Source organism: Felis catus, chromosome B4, assembly GCF_018350175.1.
Source record: "Felis catus isolate Fca126 chromosome B4, F.catus_Fca126_mat1.0, whole genome shotgun sequence".
In the NCBI taxonomy this organism is placed as follows: Eukaryota; Metazoa; Chordata; class Mammalia; order Carnivora; family Felidae; genus Felis; species Felis catus.
Window position 1 is genome coordinate 60,800,684 of NC_058374.1, and position 23,575 is coordinate 60,824,258.

The window sequence follows — 23,575 nt, forward strand, 5'->3', positions numbered from 1 at the left end:
GGGAGAGAGAGAGAGAGAGAGAGAGAGAGAGAGAGAGAGAGAGAGAGAGAGAGAGAGAATCCCAAGCAGGCTCCGCATTGTTGGAGCCAAGCTGATGTGGGGGTCGATCCCATGAACTGTGAGATCTTGACACCTGAGCTGAAATCAAGAGTCGGACACTCATCCGACTGAGCCACCCAGGTGCCCCTACTTAATTATTACTTTTAAGTTCCGACCTTGATCCTCTTATACCCAGGGGTATCTACATGCAGCTGATGCAGGAGGACATATAGGAAAGAATTAAACCAAAAACTTTGGGATGTTTGTACTTTCCGGCATTTAGATGTTCTGGCAACTGGCAAACAAGAAGTATCATTTGTCTCAGAGCCCAGGCAACACCCTTCTCTCTACATTGTGCTCATGGTTCTTGAAGTCACGGGATGGTGGTGGTGAAAGCTGTCTGGTTATGCCACTTTGGAGGCTGGATGGACCCAGGCACAGGAATGAGGTGGGGCCTCTCATCTGGCTTTGTTACTGCCCTGTCTTCTTCAGGCTGACGAAGGCCATGGGACTGTGCACTGTATTACTCAGGCTGCTTATATAATCGCTGCACCTTGTCATGTAGTGGTTTCTGAACAGGCATTTTGTAGCCGCTGAGATGATGTTGCCCCTAAAGAAAAGCAGCCCCCGTAGCTCTGGCCCTTTGGGCTCTCTTTCTCCATACCCTAGTAGTCTTGTTCACTTTATCATATGGTGTTGATGTTTTCTACCTCCTGGGTGATTCTCAAAATACTGCTTGGGATTGGCAATCTTATTTGGAATCATGTGTCACATATGTGTTTTGTGTTTTATTGGTTCGTTATAACTTGAGACAATATGTAAATGAATTTCTTTCCATTAAAAGATTTTTATTTCCATTTTTTCCCCCTCTAGTGATCTCTCCCTCTTTTACCAAGTATCTAGGATCTCCTTTACAATCCAAGGGGCATGTGGTAGGGGTTTTAGAACTATTCCTTTAAGCAGAGGCTTCCTTTGTGTGTGAGGTGCAATGGAGTTGGAGGGTAGCTTGAAGCTATTTGCTAAGCCTTAGCAGTCTTTATTCTCAGTTGCTTTGTTTTTTCCCCACCCCTTTAGGAAATTGGCAGTCAGTGACTGATTTTTTTCCCCCTTCTTAATACAGATATGCACGGGTGTAACTTGGAGAGAAAGGAAATGTTTACACATTTTGCAAATAAATAACCAAATCATGTGGAGGGTGTGTGTGTGTGTGTGCACATGCATTGGCTCTATAACTGGACAGGTGGTGCTTTTAAGTGCTATGTGTTTGTTTAATTAGAAGAACTTAGCACTTCGGACGGCACTTTAGGCATATAGTTTCAGCAGTTTTTTAAGAAGGAAGAAGGTCCAAGGGAATTTTAGTGGATCTCATTTAGTGGATCTATGGTTTAATATTATGGCATTTTTTGAAATGCATGGTTCTGGCATCAGAATTTCAATTAGCCAAGGCTCTCCATGGCTTAGGGGGCAAGGAAGTGGGAGAAGGGATTTCAGTCGTTCTTAAATCTATTATTTAGCAGTAGCTGGAGGCTTTGTGCATCATAGTCAAAGAAATGAGGTTGCGTCCCCAGGGTGTGTTCCGTGTTCCTGGAATACCCAAATGCTGCCTTCCCCCTGACGAGTCACAGCCCAGAGCTTGTTCAACCTAGAGGAGACTTAAATTAGGGGTGTGGTAATTTACAGCCACTGTAGCAGGACCCATTTAGTCTTTAGGCAAAAAATAATGCATGCTGTCTCTTAAGAAATTATGGTAGCTCTCAGAGCTTGAGATAGCTTCAACAACTTGCTATTACCTCAAACTCCGGTATAATCCCTTGCCAATGACGGACTCCTCAGTACCATGCAATAATTATATTTGTCGTCTGTGTTTTAGTTTGTCTTTCAAAACACGAGTTGTCACTGTACCATCAGCTTTTCTTATTTTTATATTTGTTTTCACTTTATTCCTTACCTTCATGGTAGTCATTATGTGCTTGGTTTTAGGTACGTGGCTATTTGATACTGGGATATTAAGAGATTTTAGAAGAAAAGGTCATCAGCTGTCTTTCTGGGCTATTCTGGGCATTTTGTACTATATTTATTTTGGGTCCAGCTTTTCCTGCCCTTGATTTCTGATTAGCTGTTCCTCCTCCTGGCCGTGGCCTCTCATCTTGCTTGGAAGCTTTTCAATAGGTCTGAACTTGGATGACTGTTTTGTTTAACAAATAAACTTGATGTCAACCTTGGGGGGTAGAGACAGACACAGGATGGAACTCTGTCCATTAATGCTTCTGGTTCTAATGCAAGGAATTCCTGGAGCAGGGAAGCTAGTTTCCAGTACACCAATTTCCAGAAGTTGTTTCCTGCTTGAGGAGATTAGCCTTTACAATGGGAAACGTGAATCCTGGGCATTTGCAAAAGTTTTGGATGATTTGTGAGATTTTATTTTTTCAATGTTTATTTATTTTTGAGAGGCAGAGACAGAGTGTGAGCAGGCAAGGGGCAGAGAGAGAGAGGGAGACAGAATCTTCAGACAGAATCTGAAGCAGGCTCCGGGCTCTGAACTGTCAGCACGGAGTGTGATGCGGGGCTCGAACTCATGAGCTGTGAGATCATGACCTGAGCTGAAGTTGGAACCTCAACTGACTGAGCCACCCAGGTGCCCCTGATTTGTAAGATCTAAATGGTCTTATGTCTGTAAATTTTTAGAAATTAAAGAATGGATTATTTGCTTAGAGAGGTGGGCCTTTTGGTTCTTCATAGTCTGAATTGGTCTTGACTGAGGTCTGGCACAGAACACCCCTTTTCAGAAGCCTGGCACCCAGAGATGGAGCCTTCGGTGTTGTTGGGAGAGTGAAAAAAAGAAGTATCAAGCAGGAAATAAGTGGCCTTCAAGGAGTAGTGGGCCTTCAGACATAAGACTTGTCCCAAGAAGAGCAGAGCGACAGTCAAAACGCCTGTTTGCGTTGACCCACGGTGCCTCCTGGCCTGTTGACCCTTTCTCTTTCCTCCCCTTGTTAGCCAGCACAAGCAGCACCACTTCTCTGTGAGTCTGTGTGGAGTGATTTTAGAGGAATAGAAAATACCAAGTAATTCTAATGGAATGTTGTAGGATTCAGAAAGCGATTTCTGCTTCCTCACTTGGGGGTCCTCCTGGGTCCTCAGAAGGTAGAGCTGAAAAAAATCAACGTGTTATGTGTGCTTGGTTCTTTGCACTCTTTAATACGATACAGTCGATTCTCGTTATTTGTGGTAGTTACATTCTATAAGGTCACCGCAAATACTGAATTAGCAAATACTGAGCCATTGGCCCTGGTGGGTATATAAGTTTAGGTTCCTGTGAGCTTCTGTCACATTTTCTCAGTTGATCAATGTATAGTCTTCATCTCTTTAAGGCACCTATTTAATATTGTTGATTCATTAACAATGAACTCGCAATCAACAGTGCTATAACATATGCCTAAACAAAGCTTATCTAACACATCCGTTTTTCTCTGCAAGGCACGTCACAGCCTCTTTCACTTGGGAACACTAGACAGCACCTCAGCCCTATAAACACTTGTTTGTGGCATGAATGCTCATCTGAAATAAGAAGGGAGAGCATTGCCTTATTCACCTTCAGCTGGGACCATGTTCACAGGCAACTCAAATTTTTTACTGCTCTGTGCTTGTCCAGGAATGCCCATGAAAACACCATGAGTACTGATTTTGGGTTTACAGATACACTTTTGTTAGTGGGCAAATCCACAATATCTACTGTGTGACATGAGAAAAGTAATCCCAATTATTGTGGCGGGAACGCTTTTCAGTCCAGCTCTACAGAGTGTGTACCAAACCAATCATTTAAGGTAAAAATAAGTTTCAAGTTGGTACCGTGACCACTATCCAGAACACATTTTTAAACAGCCTCTGCTAATATGAAGACTGTTAAGGACAACTTGCCCAATTGGTGATTCCTATTGTTGAACAAGTGACAACACTATAGCCAGGCTTTGAACATGTAGAGAAAAGGAGCAATGGCTTGTGTATCCCCGTGTCCTTGACATGAAAGGTAATAACGGCCAGCACATAGTGGAACCCCAGTGGGTGAATGAGTACTAAAATGAACGAATGAAAGAAAGAGCGAGGAGAAATCTGCTTGGTATTGTCTGACAGTCTACTTCAGGGCACCTTTGGAATCTGATGCATCTTTTCAGCTTAGCTGACTTCCTGCCTCCTGCATTTATTAAATTAACTCATGTAAATGCTTACTAAATGTCAGAGGAAGTAGAGTCTAGGAGCTGGGGTAGCATGGGGGATATTGCAGTTGGGCTGAGAGCGGAATAGGAGTACCGCCAACCATACTGAGAAGACTACTTAAGGGCTAAATCAGCATTTGATTCCTTCTTCCATCTCACCACGGAGCCTAACTGGCAGTTTCTTTCTTGGCTTTTTTGCTCATATTCCTGATACCAACTTCTCTCCTCTTCAGTCCCCCTTCCACACTGCTGTTATTAGAAGCCTTTCTAGAACATGATTTAATCATCTCAGTGTCTTGCTTCAGAATTTCATTCTCCTCGTAAGATACAATTCAAAACTCCTTAGTGATCTGGCTCCATCCCTGCATTTCCAGCTTCTGTCTCTTACCCTTGCACTGGAGGGCATCATCCTGTGCTCGGCGGCGGAACTAGACTTGTCACTGTCTCCCACTCATGCCCTTTAGGACTTTTGGCTTTTGCACAGTGTCATTGCCAATGTTGTCTGCTCCTCCCAGATCTTCCCCTGTGCTGTGTCTGGCAAGATGCCCATCCCCTCTACAAGTACGAGCTCTTTAAGGGAAAGGTCTATCTAATCATCTTTGTGCATAGCCTCTCAGCCTGTAGCATGTTATGTTCCGTAAATGTAGTTGAGTGGGTGAATGAATTTAGACATTGTCTGGAGGATTAGGAAATACGAAGTCTTTTTTTTTTTTTTTTAATTTTTTTTTTCAACTTTTATTTATTTTTGGGACAGAGAGAGACAGAGCATGAACGGGGGAGGGGCAGAGAGAGAGAGGGAGACACAGAATCGGAAACAGGCTCCAGGCTCTGAGCCATCAGCCCAGAGCCTGACGCGGGGCTCGAACCCACGGACCACGAGATCGTGAACTGGCTGAAGTCGGACGCTTAACCGACTGCGCCACCCAGGCGCCCCGGAAATACGAAGTCTTAAAAAAAAATCGTTTTAAGTAAAAAAGAGAGGATAGAATATCAGTTTGTACTCAGACAAATAGAAAGATGTGACAGTTCTCTTGCTAACTAGCTTTGTCTGATGGGTAAAAGTGAGCTTTTCCACTCAGGAAACATCTACACCACACCATGCTCCCTGGCCCCCAATATAAATATCCAGGAACTAGATTTAATTAAAGTAGAAGCTAGTTAAATTTTATATGAGAGGAAACAACGTGCAATTTCAGATATTATCTGTTGCTGTTATTTCCTGCAGATTAACCATTCATTTCACCAAATATTTATCACGGAGCTACTATGTCCAAGAAACAGGGCCAGGGGCTTTGGAGCATGAAAAGAAAAGATAAGCAGAACACAGGGGCTTTTGTCTAGTGGGAGGGAAGGACATGAAAGCACATTTCTGTAAAACAGGATAAAACGTACACTTATTACAGGTAGTGCTGTGGTAGCACAAAAAAGGGTGAGGTTATTTCTAGCCTGCTCACTTCTATAGAAGAGCTTGAATTTAACGTGAACCTGGAAAGGGTGCACTTGGGAGTAGGTAGGTAGCAGGGCAGAGGAACACGATTAGGGTGGTTCCAAAGAGAGAGGACAGTATAAGCAAAGATGCCGAGGCAAGAAAGTACAGGGGATAAGTACTGCAAGGAACGGGATGGGTGAGTGCAGAGCATTGTAAGATAAGACTGGAAAAGTACATCAGAATCTTATTTTAGAGGGATTTAATGACAGTTTGCTTGGACTGTGTTCTGTAGGCACAAGGAGCTGTGGCAGAATTTTAACAGGAAGATTTTAAAAAGGAAATATGTGATAGCAGCCAGCAACAGCTAAAATTTGTAAGCAGATATCATGTGCCAGGCGCTTTTTCTAAATCCTCACCACAACACTTTGAGGCTAGTACTAATAGGATCACTTTTGATAGATAAAACGGAAAGCCCGGAGAGGTTAAGTAACTTCCCAGGATCCATAGCCCATAAGAGGTGGACCTGAGATTTGAAGCCAGAAAATCTTATTTGTGAATGTGGGTTTTGAACCTGGGATTGAAGAGTAGGACTCAAGGAGTCTCTGAACTTTTCTCAATTATTTGCAGAGTGTTAATATCTATGAATGTATACCTTTGTTTAAGACAAACATCTCTAGCTTTAATCCTGTAAGTTGGAGCACACCAAATGATGTGAATACAGACTGGAACAGCGCCCCATTTTGCCCTCACGAATCCCCAGTATGTACCATGCATCATATGGTGATGGTGTGCTTACGCTGCTTCTTAGATTGGAAAAAGAACACTCTCGCACTGCTCAAAATAAAAGGAAATGTCAGAAACCATTTGTAAGAATTATTAGTACTATAAAGTGTCAGGCTGTTCCTTGGTGTGTGAAAAACAGAAAATGTCCAACAAGTTTTGTTTTGTTTTGTTTTGTTTTTTTGAAGGTAAACATGAGCTCTCCAGGCCCTGGAACTTGGGATAACATGAAAGAGAAGAGAGCTAGCTGTCCATTGGGCAAAAATCATTCTTTTAAATTTCAACAAAAGCTAAGGGCACAGCTAAGGGTGGCTGTGTCAGTTAAGTGTCCGATTTCAGCTCAGGTCGTGAGCTTGTGAGTTCGAGCCCCACATTGCATCAGGCTCTATGCTGACAGCTTGGAGCCTGGAGCCTGCTTTGGATTCTGTGTCTCCTCTCTCTCTGCCCCTCCCCTGCTCGCTCTCTCTCTCTCTCTCTCTCTCTCTCTCTCTCTCTCTAAACATTAAAACAAATTTAAATTCCAACAAAAGCTAAATAAACTCTGGAAATCTGAAATGTTTTTGAAAAATGCCTAGATATTAGTCTGTTTTCAACTAGATCAACTAACAATTCAGTTAGTACTCTACTGAATCAATTATTACCATGGTGGTTTCAGTAGAGTACTAACTGAATTGTTGATTACTTTACTGGAGGAAAATTCTCCTTTTCATCCCCATCCCTGTTTGGGGAGAATCTAGGCCCCAAAGACAGATGGTAGTGGGGTTGATGAGAGGGGAGCATAAAAACGACTCTCCAAACCTGTATTAACAATGAATGTGTCCAGTATTTTCCTTTGTGATGAGTGCATGGGAAAGTTCTATGAGGAAGGAGGGATCTCTTTAGTTTTGGAGATTTGCACTTAAAATAATCTTTATTGATGCAGGTAAGGAAGAGTGAAGTTAAATTGTCATTCTGATTTCCTTCTAGACTAAGAGAATTCAGTAATAATGAGATGAATTTTCATTCAACAGCCACAACCTGAATAGATATTTGATGTCTGCCCTCCCATTTGAAAATACCTCACAAGTATTTCCTGATGAAATACTTCAAGCATATTAGATTGAAATCCAAAGGGCATCAAAACCATGGAATTCCTTGGAAAGGTGGAATAGTAAACAAATTGTTTAGTAAGGGGATTTCTTGATCTAGGTTTATAATCCTTTTGGGAATTCACCCTAAGGCTTTTGTACCCACACGACTCATGACTGGCTCACTCAGTGGTTTGGTGTTATCTGATGAGGATCTTATTTCACTTTTGAAAGCAGGGTGTTGTTCTCTTTGTTGGGGTCTGAGGGGGTAGCAGGAAAAGACGGACTCCATGAAGTGCAACGTAAAGCCTCCCCATCCATCTTGAAATTAGAGAGCCCACTGCATGGAATAGAATTTCTTCTACTTGTCACTCATAATGAAAAGACTTATTTTTGAAGCAGTTTGTTTAAGCCTCCTGCCTAAACAAAATCGTTCTTAACTATTGGGGTACAAACCTTACCAGACAGTCTTGTGAATTCATGTAGAATTTGTTCCATTTTTCCTTTTTTTTTGTTAAGAGGATTTGGGCCACTGTTTTTGTAACCAGGTAGATGTAGACCTGTGTGTCCTCTGGAGCCATGAACTTTAATATTCTGTTCTTTAAATCTGGATAAGATGGTTTTGCCCTTGTTTTGCTGGTATGGTACACACACTTTTCTCTCAAGGGGATCTTGCTAAGTAAGAAATTGACATGGGATGATGTATACAATTTTACATTAGTCTATCTGATTCTGTGTGTGGAGGGAGCTGAATACTGTCTACGTTTGCTTGATAAGCTTTTGCTGTATTCTGGCTCATTATGATGTTATAGATTGTAGAATATGAATATTTAAGTTAAACTGAGCTTTATGGGTTTCAAGGTTGAGTAGTTCACTTGAAAGGATTGTTTTCATTTTGAGATAATGGGATCCCAAAACGTATTGGTTAAGTAGATTAGCATGTGTCTGATAAGTGCAATCATTCTAGCTTGAGGTTATAGCAAAGATTGTATCTTTGTATGACCACTTCCATTTTGCTCTAGGTCCTTTTGATGTATAAGTGGGCCTCCTAAAGCCCCAGCTCCACGTATGTGACATAAAGCCAGTAACCTGGTCACAGTTTGGCATGTAGCCAATAGCTTCACAGCATATTTGACACGATGATGAATGAGGAGGTGTTGAAATATTTCCTGTTTTTAAACACTTGGACTTGGTCTCTCAGATGTTGTATGATAACCCCAAAGAATATTTAGAATTCGAATTCTTTACAAAGAATATTTGTTACAAAAGCTTATAAAATACATTGTTTGAATTTTAGAGATAGGTTCATACCCGTCAAGCAGGTTTATAGAACACCAAGAATTAAGCACAAATATGTAAGATGTCTTGCTAGTGAACAGGGCTTCTTATTCACTGTGGGCAGTCTTTTGAGGTAACTCATGTTGTTTGAGCTTTTCTTGGAGCTTGACTTAATTACTAGAGAAAGTTAAAATAACAGAGCCCTGATTACGAGTGCCACGATGGTAGGAGAGGTCATCTTTTAGGCGTATCATACATCTAGTCTAAAGCAACATTAGGGCTCCATGTGTATTTGTTGAATTAACATCTCAGATTAATTACTGAATTCCTCTGGTCTTAGATTTCTCAGTCTGTAGGTCACCACTTCTCTTGGCCTTTCATGGATTGCCATTTTCTTCCTGTCTTCCCGCTTTCTACTCTCATTCCTGCTCTTAACCCTGCTTGCCCTAACTTTTTTTTTAAACTGTTTTTTTTTTTAATGTTTATTTTTTTGAGAGAGAGACACACATGCACATAGACAGAGATGAGTGGGGGAGGGACTGAGAGAGATAGAAACACAGAATCGGAAGCAGGCTCCAGGCTCCGAGCTGTCAGCACAGAGCCTGACGCGGGGCTTGAACTCACAAACCGCAAGATCATGACCTGAGCTGAAGTCAATGCTTAACCAACAGAGCCACCCAGGCGCCCCAGCTTGCCCTAACTTTAACTTAAAGAATAGCAACTCTAAGCTGTTATATTTCACTTTTCAAAAAAATTATATAGGAACAAGTTTAAAGAAATAAATTATATTCAAATCATTTAAAAAATGTTGAGACAGACCACTGTGTACCAGACACTGTATAGTAAAAAGGAACCAAGAAGTTGGTCTGTAGGTAAACTAGTTGGATGAAGAGAGCTGAAAAGTACAAGTCATGGTGTGAGGGTGGCAGGATGGGGACTGGGGCCCAGCTTAAGGAAGGGCACGGTCAACTGCACCTGCCAGGGTCGTTCTTGGCTATAGTAACCTGAGAGCGGCATCTTTAAGGGCAAATTCCCCAGATAGTGGGGGAACTTGAAAAGGCAATGGGGGACATTCTCCAGGGAATGGCGAAGGTAACCCCAGGGTTTTGTGTGTTGGCCCCGATGAAAAGTACAGGTGTTCCTTTGGGGAATGTGGTGAGAATAGATTAAAAGAAGATCTGGAAAGGGCAACACATTGTGAATGCTACTAGATGTGGTGTGTATGCTGCAGTTTGGGAAGGAGGTACACAGGGGGATCTGGAAGGAAGAGAATGAAAATCATGAACGGGTGCGGTAATGGTACCCAAAGTCATGGTGAAGTCAAAGAGCGAGTGGAGGTGGAGCAGCGTGTTTGAGTGAGCTACTCAGATGGGAAGATGTTCTCAGAGAAGTGGATAAAGTGAGGAGTCTGCCTGTGAAGAAACTCAGGATGTGACTGTGAACATATATTGCTGAGCATATATTGCTCTTGTTTGATTTCTTCCCTGCCGTTGTGCTGTCATTCCTTAGGCAATATCATCCCCAGTGTCTCTCACACATGACCAGCCTCAACTGCACACTTTAATGCCACACCAGTTTATCCAGCAGTGTAAAGTCCTCCACCTTATTTATTAACTGTCCAACTCTTGGTTTCGGCTCAGGTCATGATCTCACAGTTCGTGGGTTCAAGCCCTGCGTCGGGCTCTGTGCTGACAGCTTGGAGCCTGCTTGGGATTCTTTCTCTCCCTCTCTCTCTCTCTGCCCCTTCCCTGCTTGCTCTCTATCTCTCAAAACAAATAAATAAACATTAAAAAAAAAAAAATGTCCTCCACCTTAAACTAACAACATTTGTAACTGAAGCAACCTTATATATGAAACCGTTTAAAATCCACCTCTTCACATTTAATTATTTTTTAGTATTCAATGGGTACTTCATACAGACAAAACTTATCACCCGTAATCTTTTTATAGTCATGTTTGCAAGGCTTTATCTCTTAAATAATAAGCTCACTGAGCCCAAGGATTGTTTTTATAAGTTAGTAAAGTACTTGGACCTTCTACGTGCTAAATATTTGTGGAAGGAAGGGAGAAGGAGAAGAAGGAAGGCGAAAAGGGAATTGCAGTTGACGGAAGGGAGGAATTTGAGGGTTCTTGGGTAAATCTGTGAGCGAATAAGGAGGAGGTAGTGGTCCTGGGGAAGCAAATTGATAACAGTAACAGGGAGAGGTCAGGACAAAAGAGTGAGAGGTGAGCACAGCTTTCCTTAAAGAAGTTGAAATTCAGAGGAAAGTTGAATGACAATTGCAAAGCCATTGCAGAAGGTATGGTGGGGAATGGGCTGGGAGAGGACTTGGTTGAATCAAGATCTGCTAAAACCCCTACCTTTTGGTAAGTATTGCTTCTGTGTGGGAAATATTTCAATGAGAATTACTCTTAAGCTCTCATTCTTGGATGTCCCTTGGATTGAGGTTTCTGGGGAGATCCTCTGGAGAATGAATATCAGCAGCTACAGCAAAATTATGTATTAAGTGCTTGCCTTATCTCCTCAGTTCTCACAACAACCCTGTGAGGTACATATTACTGTCTTTCTCATCTTATGAGTGAAGCAGGGTAGACCTAGACTGGCTAAGTAGCACTCCCAGTTCTCGGATTCCTCCTGAGTGGGCCACTTACTCTAGCCAACACAGTACAGTCTAGAACCAGTCAGGTCCCCGGGGGACATCACACCTGCCATCAGAAATCCTGAAACACTGCCAATTGAAATCTGTTTCCTGAGTGACTCAATATCCTCTGCCATTTGCTCAAGCCCTTGAAGTTCAACCCAAACCACACTACCATCTTGGGAATCTGATGGGCTATAGTGTTGCCTCCTGAAAATGGGCATTTGGCTTAATATTAAAATAGGTTAAAATATATAAAAATAAAAGAGGGTAAAAATAGAGTAAGGATGGGGGGCAGAGGAGAGAAAAATAATGCTTTCAAGTTAGGAAGGGTAATACTTAAAATTCACAGAGAATATATCTCAGTCTTCTAGACAACATCTATATGTTCAGCCTGAGTCAACATGGTGAGCTGGAAGAGGAAGACATGACTAATAAGAACATGTGTTGTGTTTATTGGAAAACAATTAACTCGTGGGGATTGTAGAATAGAGGTTATCCAGCGATAGAGGGTGTCCTAATTCGAGGGAATCTTGGGGTCGGATTCTCTTGCCTCTGTGAGAGAGTCTTTTCTTTCGTGCCCGCTGATTGGGGCGCTCAGTGGCCTCCTCCGGGTGTTGTCTCCCGAGAAGTGAGGAGAGGATTTGCTCCCTCAGCCAGTGGAAGACCCACCTCAGGTTCACACAGGAGATGGCCTGTGTGCTGGCATGAACATCCTCCTTCTCTGGCTTCTCTGGCTGACCCGATGAGACTGAGGAGGTGTCTAGAGTGCTTGTCCTTTGGCTGTGAGTTGCCTGGTTTGTCATCTGCCAAGACAATGAATGAGTTAAAGACATATAATCTGGACAACAGTGGGGCCGATATGTACCCATTCATGGAATTGAAATCCTTCTATCAAAAATAATCCAACTGTAAAGGCAAAGTTTTTTGTTTTTTGTTTTTGTTTTTGTTTTTGTTTTTAACATTTATTCATTTTTGAGAGACAGCCCTCACAGGGGAGGGGCAGAGAGAGAGGGAGACACAGAATCTGAAGCAGCCTCTGAGGCTTAGCAGGCTCTGAGCTGTCAGCAGGAGCCCAACTCAGGGCTTGAACCCAGGAATTATGAGATCATGACCTGAACCAAAGTCAGATGCTTAACTGACTGAGCCACCCAGGCCCCCCCATGTAAATGCAAAGTTTAAATCCTCATTGATAATTAAACACACACATATATTTTGGGTGGTCATCTTTGTTTTTTTTGTTTTTGTTTTTTTTTTTTAACTTTCCTACCCTCTTTTGTCCTTCAGTGCTCCTTGGTATTTCCCCTTCAGCTCCACCCTGACCCCTTTCCTTGCTGTTAGCCTTCTCCCTCCCTCTCCTGGCCTGTCAGACACCAAGGGGGTGTGGCCCTGCTTCAAAGCAGGTAGTAGTAATACTCCATGTGTTCCAAACTGGTACCCCCAACCCCAACCAGGTCTGTTCCCTTCTTGCCTATGGGGCATCTCTGTGCTCACCTCAGTAAGTTTGCGTTCCTGAAGTCTTAGAGGAATCTGTGGAAACTGCATGGTACCTCTGTGTTGGCAGGGGTTGGGCAAGTCTTGGCAAGTATCATGTTCTTGACGACTGACCTGAGCTCTATCTGGAGGGGAGCTGCTGAACAATTGGAAATCTTCCTCCTGAGCAGATTCAGGGAATGCAGAGCCATCATCATCATCTTTCTGGTTTTCCAGAAGTTTCTCAAGCTTTTGCACAAGACCGTCCAGTTTGCTGAGAGTCAGTTGTGTGTTCTCTTCAGGGTACTTGTCTACCCACCAATTGACTCCATTTATGTCCCAATTAACTATGGAATCTGAATTGTTAGAACCCACATCAATGTCCCAGGCCAGGGTGATGCTTAGTTTGCAAAACTGCTTTGGGTCGTCCTGAATTTGGTCTTGTCTCCTCAGGAGTCTGCCTGTACTTTCAGTTCTCCATGTCCCTTGGATAGGAGGGACAAAGATTGAAGGACCCTTGGAAGACACGTCTTCACGGGAGATGGTTTTCTCGTAGGAGGTGTCTTCACAGGGGAAATAGCCCACAGAGAGGCTCAGGTTTGATTCAGAGCTGCAGTCTGTAGAGTCAGTTCCATTATTGCTAGAGGATGAGTGTGCCATGGAGTTCAAGGGCTCAAATCTCAGGTGTCACCTCAGGAATCTTCTAAAGAAAGGAAAAAAAAATAGATGGGATTAGGGGAGAAGAAGAGGGAAGTTCTGATGGTTGAGCAATAGCATTATTCATTCCTTTTTCTACTTGTGACTATCCCATTCTGGTAGAAGTTCATCCTTTTTTTTTTTTTGTCTTCTTTAATGAAGGGGAAAAAAAGGCCGCCCCGTCCCTTAAAAAATTTTTCTTTGTATAACAACACTTTTTACTAAGCCGTTCCACCTGATACCGCTCATCTTCTGTCTTGCTACAGTTGAAAGAACTTGAATTATAAAAGAAAAAATGATCATTGTATAAAATTTGAAAAACACAGAAAAGCATAAAGGTGAAATTAAATATGCTTATGATCCTACTGTCTAGAGATATTGATAACCATCACTGAAAACATTTTGGTGGACTTCCTTTTCTTTATCTGTACATGTATGTGTACATGTGTATTTGTACATATGCATACACACATACACATATCTAAATGGATGCCACATCAGCTGTTGAAAGTCAGATTATGTTTTATAGCATACCCTAGAGTAAACATATATATGGCTATTCTGTCATTTTTAACCACTTTCTTATTGATCATTAGGTGATTGTTGTTTTAATAAATAGATCTTCAGTAAACCCTTTTGTCAATAAATCTTTGTGTCTGTCTATATATCTGTGTGGATTTATTGGACCAAAGATCACACACATATTAAAGCTTCCTGATAGTTGATATCAAATTGCTTTCCAGAAAGGTTATAGCCATTGAGATGCCCATCCTCCCACCATCTGTTGGCACTTTTTAGCCCAGTTTTTTTTGTGATGCCCCTGGTAGGTAAGTGGGGGTGGAAGAATTACGTGGTCGCACACACGTGCGCGCATACACACACACACACACACACACACACACACACACACACACACGTACACACGCTCTGTCATGCCCTCCTCTGGTGGCTGCCCACATGGAAAAGGCGCTGCCAATTCCTGAGCCATAAACTGGGGATGTTAAAAATCCTCAGATCCCAACTGTCAGAGGCTACAGGTCCAACTGCCAAAAGTCTGTGTTCTGAGACTGTTGGTTACTATGGCAACACAAGAACCTAAGTTATAGTCAGAAATGTGGAAAGAGAAAAAAAAAGGGATAGAAATCCACAAGGGCTGTCTTTGCTTCCAAACTATTCTGTGCTCATACCATCCTAAGCTGAAGAGGATCCCTCCTGAGGGCAGAAGGACAAAAGTGATGGCGGTTCCTTCCTTCTTGCCATGTGTGTGTGTAAGATGGTTCCTGTCTTAAGGGAGTTGAGAGCCTATTGGTGAGACAGACATAAACCACCTGTTATAGGACAGAATGGTAAGTGTAGCAACAGGACTTAAAAATAATGTGGGAGAATAAAAGGAGGTGCCTCATGCAGCCAGGGTGAGATTGGGTAGGGTTATCAGGAAAGGACTCCAGGAGGAGATTGCTTCTGATCTGAGCATTATGGGGGAGTAGAAGTTAGTGGGGTTAAAAGGGGTAGGGGTCCAGCGAGAGGGCCTTCCAGAGAGAGGGGACAGCTTGAGCAATGACACCTGGCTGACAAACAGCCGACTGTGTGGGGAGATCAAGTATGATGAGGTAAAGGGGAGTCAGTGAGATCATGGAAGGCCTTCCACCCCTGTTAGGGAACTGGGATTTTTTTTTTCCTGTAAGGCTGTACTTAGGATGGTGGTATTCTATTATCAGGCATTCTTCCAGGTAATTCAAAATATATTGAAATACTTGGCATGATTAAAACAAAACTTCCAGTGGACTTGGCAGGGTAGATGTTATTGGTTGGCTTTCATGAGAATGGGATCAGTAGGTTTGTACTGGGTTGAATGAATGAGCAGAAAGGAAGCGAGAACAGTGAGTACAGACTATATTTTAGAAATGTCTGAGGGGCACCTGGGTCAGTCAGTTAAGCATCTCAGGGTTTGTGAGTTTGAGCCCTGCTTCGGGCTCTGTGCTGACAGCTCAGGGCCTGGACCCTGCTTCAGATTCTGTGTCTCCCTCTCTCTCTGCCCCTCCCCTGCTCATGCGATCTCTTTCTCTCTCTCTCTCAAAAATAAACATGAAAAAAAATTTTTTTTTTTAAGTCTGAGAAAGTAGAAAGGAGGAAGCAGAGTCAGGTTAGTTTCTGCCCCCACTTCCCAAATAAAAAAGGGATAAGGAATAAATACAGGGGGAGACTTTTAAAATAAAAGAGATTGGCTGCTACTTCTGGAGAGAATAAAGATGGGATTTATGGCTTGGGCACAGGGGTAGGTTGTTACACCCTCATTGTTATCCCATGAGATTACAAGGAGGAAAGTGAAAGCACATATAGAGAAATTTGTAGGAATGCAATGCTGAGGACCTCCATTTTCTTCTTTGAGTTTCCCAGCTAGGTGTTTGCCTTATTGTAAGATTAAGTCTATATTTTTTAATGCCAGTCTGTTAGCTGGATCTTTGTCCAGTTCTGTTAACTGCCTCCAGTAACATGGGTATCCTGGTCCTTCTGGAATTGGAAGCAGCATCCTTTCTGTTGACTAAGCCCTCTCATCTCCCAGGCTGCTCTTCCCTTAACCACTATTGTGAACTCTTCCCTTTCCAATGGCGTCATGAAGTTGTTTGAGAATTGATCAGATCATAGCTCCACAGTGATCGAGTCTGGTCACTTTGCCCTCACTGCTATAGTGTTCTCAGTGGGTAATTCATAGTTAGAAGTAGTAAATCTTTCATTGTTACCAAATGTGCAATTTGGAGGACAGACGTGCATCATGTAGGATTAAAGGCTCTTGGTTGCATGGACTAAACCAAAAAAAATTTTCTATGAGCAAAATCATCTTGGCAAATGAGTTATAGCAACCCCAGTCTGATCTAAACTAGGAGGCCATACGATACTGCTTTCAGGTCCGTTCAGTGATTTTCAGGAAGGGAATAGGGTACCTACTCAGAGTTTCCTAGAGGTAAAGCACATGTGTACTTTGAACAAGTATATTCTTTTTTTTTTTTTCCAAGTTTGTTTATTTTTGAAAGAGAGCACAAGTGTGGGAGGGCCAGAGAAAGAGAGAGACACAGAATGTGAAGCAGGCGCCAGGCTCTGAGTTGAGCCTGATGCAGGGCTCGAACCCATGAGCTGTGAGATCATGATGTGAGCCGAAGTCGGACACTTAACTCACTGAGCCACCCAAGCACCACTGAACAAGTATGTTCTTTTTTTTTTTTTTTTTAATTTTTTTTAATGTTTGTTTATTTTTGAGAGAGAGGGAGAGAGAAGCAGCACGCGAGTGGGGGAAAGGGCAAGGAGAGAGGGAGACACACAGAATCCGAGCAGGCTCCAGGCTCCGAGCTGTCAGTACAAAGCCCAGTGCAGGGCTCAAACCCTTGAACTGTGAGATCATGACCTGAGCCAAAGTCAGACGCTCAACAGACTGAGCCACCCAGGCGCCCCTGAACAAGTATATTCTTAAATTAACACTGATTAGATTCACTTTTGGTCCATTTTTTAAAAAATTTCAAGTTTTAAATAGCATTTTAAGAAACCATAAGGTTTTTATACTTGTCAAAAAAGAGTCTTGGATTTAAACACACGTGCACGCACGGGAAAAAAGCCAAGAAACACAGGTCGACTTAAAAGAACCTCAACTCATTGGAATCTATCAGTTGCTTAGGATCTTTTCCAAATATTTTTCTGTCTTTGTTTCCATTTAACACGATTACATTTAAAGTTTGCTGTGACTCAAGTTTTTCACTGTTGTACTGGCTTAAATTTTAGGTTCTGTTAAAAAGGATTGTTTTAGGCAACTCTGTTTCAGGAGTCGGAGTTGGGGAGAAACTGTATATTCTTACCCAACAGCTGGCAAATGGCCGCAATTCTGATGAGTGGTTGAGGACCTAGATTAAACCCTGGGGAGTGGGGTGGAATCAGAACCTGCAGACTCTCTAGCATTTAATGAGTTTCTACTACATGGTAGGTCCTGTTCTAAGCACTTTACAAGTATTTAACTCTCACAGCAACCCAATCAGTTAAGTGCCATTATTTGCTCCATTTTACAGATGAAGGAACCAAGGCATCAGCAATTACATAACTTGCTACACGTTCCAAGATCATAAACCCTAGAACCCTAATTTAAACGTACACATCTGGCTCTAAAGCCAATACTCTTACCCTCTACATACTCTTGTCTCTCAGGGGGATGACCGCCTCTCTCCTCCCTGGAAGATTCTTAGGAGAGTTGATCCAGCCCCAAAGCAAACCTCTGTCCTGTTTCTTTGAAAGAAACTATTCTGAGTGGGGCAGTGTGTTCTAAAAGATATGCAAGAGGTGTGTGTGGTACGTCCGACTGGCCCCAAACAATGGCATCCACATTTGGGGTGGGCTAGAAGATTTAAATTAAGTATTCACTTCCTCTTTGGCATAATGAGACCTGGATCCCTGTGCTCTAGCTTTTTATAAAAACTTGTGATTGCCTCTCGGAGCACTGGGAACCTAGGAAAGAATTTGTGAGGAGCTTTCTTTACGTGAAGTTGGAGTGAAGGTAAGGGAATAGCTGAACATGGTACCGTTACCCATGGAAATGGAACACTTTGAAATATATATAAACATTTAGGTGGAAAAAAGTATTTCCCTGCCTAAACCACCAAAATTTAGAGTGATCCTGAAGGTAAAAGAGTTTCAAATGCGGGAAGCCTCAGAGAAAACTTGAAAATTTATTTGTACCATTTTTCTCTCTTGATACACACACACACACACACACACACACACACACACGTACGTATGTACATATGTACCGCTGACACTTGAACAATACAGGAGTTAGGTTGCCAACACCCCCCCCTCCCGTTCCCTGAACACAGTTGGAAATCTCAGTATAACTTTAAAAAACAATTTTTTTAATGTTTATTTATTATTGAGAGACAGAGCATGAGCATGGGAAGGGCAAAGAGAGGAGGAGACACAGAATCTGAAGCAGGTTCCAGGCTCTGAGCTGTCAGCACAGAGCCCGACGCGGGGCTCGAACTCACAAACTGCGAGATCATAACCTGAGCCAAAGTTGGACGCTTAACCGACTGAGCCACCCAGGTACCCCTCAGTATAACTTTTGATTCCTCAAAGCTCAAATACTAATAGCCATAATAGATACTGTATTGTATTGAAAAAAAAAAAAACAAAAACCATGTGTAAGTAGACCTGTGAGGTTCAAACCCATGTTGTTCAAGGGTCAACCATGTGTGTATATGTGTGTGTGTGTGTGTGTGTGTGTGTGTGTGTGTGTGTGTGTGTATATATATATATATATTTCATTTTAATATACAACTCCGTGAAAGTCTCTGAAACTCACCTTCTCTCTTGCACCAGAAAAAAGGGCAGTCACTGTTAATAGCTTGATATATATAATTCTTCCAGATATATTTTTTAAAGCATGATACATAGAAGAAGCAAAGGCATATCGTAACATGTTTAGGATGTTATGATGGGCAGTGTAGTCAATTCTAAATGATAACCTAGCTTTCACCTCTATTAAGAGATCAGGAGATTATTGGTTCTCATTAACTTGTGTTAATTTCTTTAAGGCCTTAATTTGACTTGCTGGTCTTGCTTCTGTTGGGTCACAGTTAATCTAGGTAGTGTAAGCTGGCTAATCGTTGCCTTTTCTCCTAAGTAAAATCATCCATGATAAACCCCCCTGAGATTTTAAAAAATGATAGTATGTCATGAATTTACAATGCTTTAGGCCTGAAGCTAGTGATAATGGTAACTTTAAAAATTGGAGCACTTCCTAAAATCCATTTGGCTTGATAGGATTTGGAACCTAGATATACACAGTAGGAAGTTTCTAATTTAGAAGTTAAGCTATTAGGGTTAATTTTGTGTGTTGTCTTGACTGAACCACAGTAGGTGTGCTGATATTTGATTAAGTATTTTTCTGGGTGTGTTTGTGAAGGAACACAGGAACCAGGCTGGAACACTGGCAGAAAAACCAAGCGGCACTCAGAGATCTTGGTGGATCGGAGATTTATTTAACACCGGCGGGCTCAGAGGAGACCGTTTCTCCAAAGATCTGAGCCCTGAGCACAAGTATGGGGGACAATTTATAGTCTGTTACTTCTGCATTCTGCATTAGTAGTAATTTTGTGTACACAGCAAGCAGGGTGGGAAGAAGAACCTGGAAGAGGGGTCTCTAAGCTAGAAACTAGAGTTTATATTAGTCCCGTAGGCCATCTTATGGTGCATAACTTCACTTATTTTCCCAACGTTTCTAGAGGAGATTAATATTTGGCAAATTACCCTCTCCAGTGTGGGTAGCCATCAACCAGTCTTTTGTTTATCTACCTATCTGCCTACCTATTTACAGTTTATTTATTTTGAGAGAGAGTGCACACATACACACACACATAGGGCGAGGGGCAGAGAGAAAAAGAGAATCTCAAGCAGGCTCTGTGCTGTCAGCATAGAGCCTGACGTGGGGCTCGAACCCACATACCATAAGATCATGACCTGAGCTGAAATCAGGAGTCAGAATACTTAACCGACTGAGCCACCCAGGCACCCCAGCAAATCTTTTAAAGGCCTGAAGAGAACAAAAAACTAAGTAAGGGAGAATTTGCTCTCTCTTCCTGTCTTTGAACTGGAACTTTGGTCTTCCCCTGCCTTTGGACTCAGACTGGAACTTATACTGTCATCTTCCCTGGTTCTCAGGCCTCTGACCTTGGACTGGAACTAAACCACTGGCTCTCTGGCTTTCAGATGGCACATCTTGGAACTTCTCAGTCTCCATAAATGCATGAGCCAGTTCCTTATAATAAACCTGTGTGTGTGTATGTGTTCCTGTACACACACACACACACACACACACACACACACACACACACACACACATATTTATTAGTGGTCCTGTTTCTCTGGAGAAACTAATATAGCTGCATATATTTTATCTTTTGAAATTATGAAATATTTTAACAATATGAAAAGTTATCACAGACTAATATAATACACAGGGACACAGCATCGCATCACTTCTGTGATAGTCTTGCCCATAATGCATGGTCTCAGCCTACTAATGAGACAGTATCAGACAAACCCCAATTGTGAGACATTCATCAAAATAGCTGACAAGTGTGAAGGCCATAAAAGACCAGGAAAGACTGAAAAACTGTCAAAGACTACAGAACACTAAGGAGAAATAACTACTAGTGCACATGCTATTGTAGAATAGGAAAAGGACATCAATGGAAAAAGTAAAGTGATTTCAATATCTTCTTTAGTTAAATAGTATTGTATTATATCAAGGTTAATCTCCTGGTCTGATCATTGTGCTGGTTGCACAAGATGTTGATATTAGAGGGAGTGGGTTGGGGTGATGTATGGATACTGTGTTTGCAACGTCTCTGTAAGCCTATTATATGGTCAAAATAAAAAGTTTTGAAAGAATATGTAAAAGTCTAGTAAATCATGTAAGAAACACCTATATACTTATCAGTTCAGTCAAGTCTTAACATTTTGCCATATTTGGGTTTTTTTTTGAAGAGAAATAAAACATTCTAGATAAAACTTAAACCCCTTTCTAGTTCTCCCTTTTCCCTTCTACCCCATTTCTCCCCTGATCATTCTCTTGAATTTGATGTTTATTTACCTTATGCATGTTTTAATACCATCTTTTTACATATTTAATATGTTTTATTTTTGGAGACAAAAACCAAGGTAAATTTGAATTTACTTAATACCACAGAAGTGTACACTAAAAAATGGGTGAGATGGTAAATTTTATGTTACGTGTATTTTAACACACACACACACACACACACACACACACACACACACACACACAAGTTGGGAGGCGGAAGAAAAAAACCCAGTGTAAGTAGATTACAAGAGTTGTTCTTTAGAAAACAGGAAGTCTTGGGGTGCCTGGGTGGCTCAGTCGGTTAAGTGGCCGACTTCAGCTCAGGTCATGATCTCGTGGTCCGTGAGTTCGAGTCCCGCGTCGGGCTCTGGGCTGATGGCTCAGAGCCTGGAGCCTGCTTCCGATTCTGTGTCTCCCTCTCTCTCTGCCCCTCCCCCGTTCATGCTCTGTCTCTCTCTGTCTCAAAAATAAATAAAACGTTAAAAAAAAAAAAAAAACCAGGAAGTCTCCTTATTCCCATAGCTTGTTTTATAGGAATTCTTGTGACAGGGGCATCCTTCTTCCAAACCAAATTCTTAGCTGAAGTATTTAGTGTTTATTTTGGGGGATGGGGAGAGGACAGGTACATACAGTTTCCTATGCTCTACTTGTATGTTTATTCGCAAACAGACAAAACCTTACCAACGCTCATGCACCTTACTAAAGGAGAATGGTGTTTCCGTGTAAAGCCAAGTTAAATGTTCTCAAGCCTCTGTAGATGCCGCACACTCTGCTGGGTGCTTTCACATGCTCGGTCACTGAATTTTCATGACTGTTTTCTGAGTTGTGTATTTTTGTCCCCATCTTAACTTCTTGTGCAGTTCAGACCACCCAGATCTGCCTTCAGAGCCCAGAGGCCCTCTCAAGCTAGGCTGCTGGGAACTTAGCCTCAGCTGATTATATATTGTGGGTTGATATGCCTAGTGGACAGTGGCAGTAGATGAGCGCTATAGGTCTTCCACATAGAAGCATTTAAAAAATTTTTTACTTAATGTTTATTTTTGACAGCGAGAGAATGGGGGAGGGGCAGAGAGAGGGAGACACAGAACTCAAGCAGGCTCCAGGCTCCAAGCTGTCAGCACAGAGCCCGATGCAAGATTCAGACTCCCAAACTGTGAGATCATGACCTGAGCGAAGTCAGAGCTTAACCAGCTGAGCCACCCAGGCACCCCCATATAAAGCATTTTTAATACACAGGCACAAAAACATCACACAGCCTTCTTTTGTAAGCTCCAGAACTGTGCCATCCGAAAGAGTAGCTACTAGCCACATGTGGCAATTAAAATTGAATTAGTAGTTTGGTTCTTCAGTCATACTAGCCAAATTTCAAGTGCCTAGTGACTGCCCATAACTAGTGGCTAGCTTATCACCGGACAAACTAAACATTCCCGTCATCGCAGAGAAATTCTGTGAGACAGCTGCTCTAGAAGGTCCCTATGCTGTGGCTTTTTGTGCATTTGGGTAGCACTCTAAACAAAAAGTTTCACTAGAGGCAGATGGGACAATATTCTAGCATCAGGATTTGGCTTTCTTGTCAGGATCAGGTGACCGTATTTCTTCCAAAACGTCTAGAAACAGGACTAGCGACAGTCTTCAGCGAAGGGCACCATTTTAAAAAGGTATAGACAACTGGGTTGGATAGATTCTCATTCCCACTTAAGTGTAAACAGAATATATCTGTACAATCTTACAGCCCATCATGAATACTGTTTGATCTATGAAAAATCATTTGTGGCAGCCATTATATTAAACAACGACCCTCTGGTGGAGCAGATAATTGACTTGATTTTCTGTTTACGTGAGCTTTTGATTAGTCATTTGAGAGCTAACTGCCCCAGAGTATAGGTTAAAAAAAAAAAAAAAAGTAATAATCCCCTTTGTATCACAACTGCCTGTGTTGAAGTATTTTGAAAAACGTCAGGCACTGTAACAGCCTGTGTATAGACTGTGTCATTCAGTCCTCATAACAGCCCTTCCTGTAGATATTGCTGATGTTAACCTTATTTTGGACTGGTTTTAATTCCCCAAGGGCCTATGGCCAGACTGTTGCATGATGGAGATGGTTGCTTCTTTATCTCTTAAGTGAGAACTAAATGCAAATTATCCAGTTGCCAAACATATAGGCAGATAGCTTTTCTTGTCTTATTTCCTAATGTCAAGGCTTATACCTACTTGAGGCCGAGATTGGCAATGCCTCACGCAACACCAAATATGGGGAAACTATAGTCCTCTCCTAGCTGTTAAAATACTTGCTGTACTGTTCAAAAAATTTTTTTGTTTTTTAATTTAACAGTTGTGTG

The 23,575-nt window shown here is 42.0% G+C and overlaps 2 protein-coding genes across 15 annotated transcripts in view; one reads left to right on the top strand and one right to left on the bottom strand.

Moving 5' to 3' along the window:
* PPFIBP1 (PPFIA binding protein 1) overlaps positions 1-23,575 on the top strand; it is a 179,917-nt gene that overhangs the window by 61,659 nt on the left and 94,683 nt on the right. The gene's annotated exons all lie outside the window — the stretch shown is intronic.
* CB4H12orf71 (chromosome B4 C12orf71 homolog) lies at positions 11,879-14,679 on the bottom strand. 4 transcript variants are annotated; one of them, XM_045061592.1, is made up of 3 exons: positions 14,573-14,679; positions 12,941-13,622; positions 11,879-12,252 (listed from the first exon to the last, which is right to left on the bottom strand). In XM_045061592.1, the coding sequence occupies exons 2-3, from the start codon at positions 13,577-13,579 to the stop codon at positions 11,914-11,916; spliced, it is 978 nt and encodes a 325-aa protein (XP_044917527.1). In that variant the 5' UTR covers positions 13,580-13,622; positions 14,573-14,679; the 3' UTR covers positions 11,879-11,913. The 4 variants fall into 4 exon arrangements, with proteins under 4 accessions (XP_044917527.1, XP_006933645.2, XP_044917526.1 ...); XM_006933583.4 differs by having other exon boundaries at positions 14,536-14,669; XM_045061591.1 differs by having other exon boundaries at positions 14,540-14,650.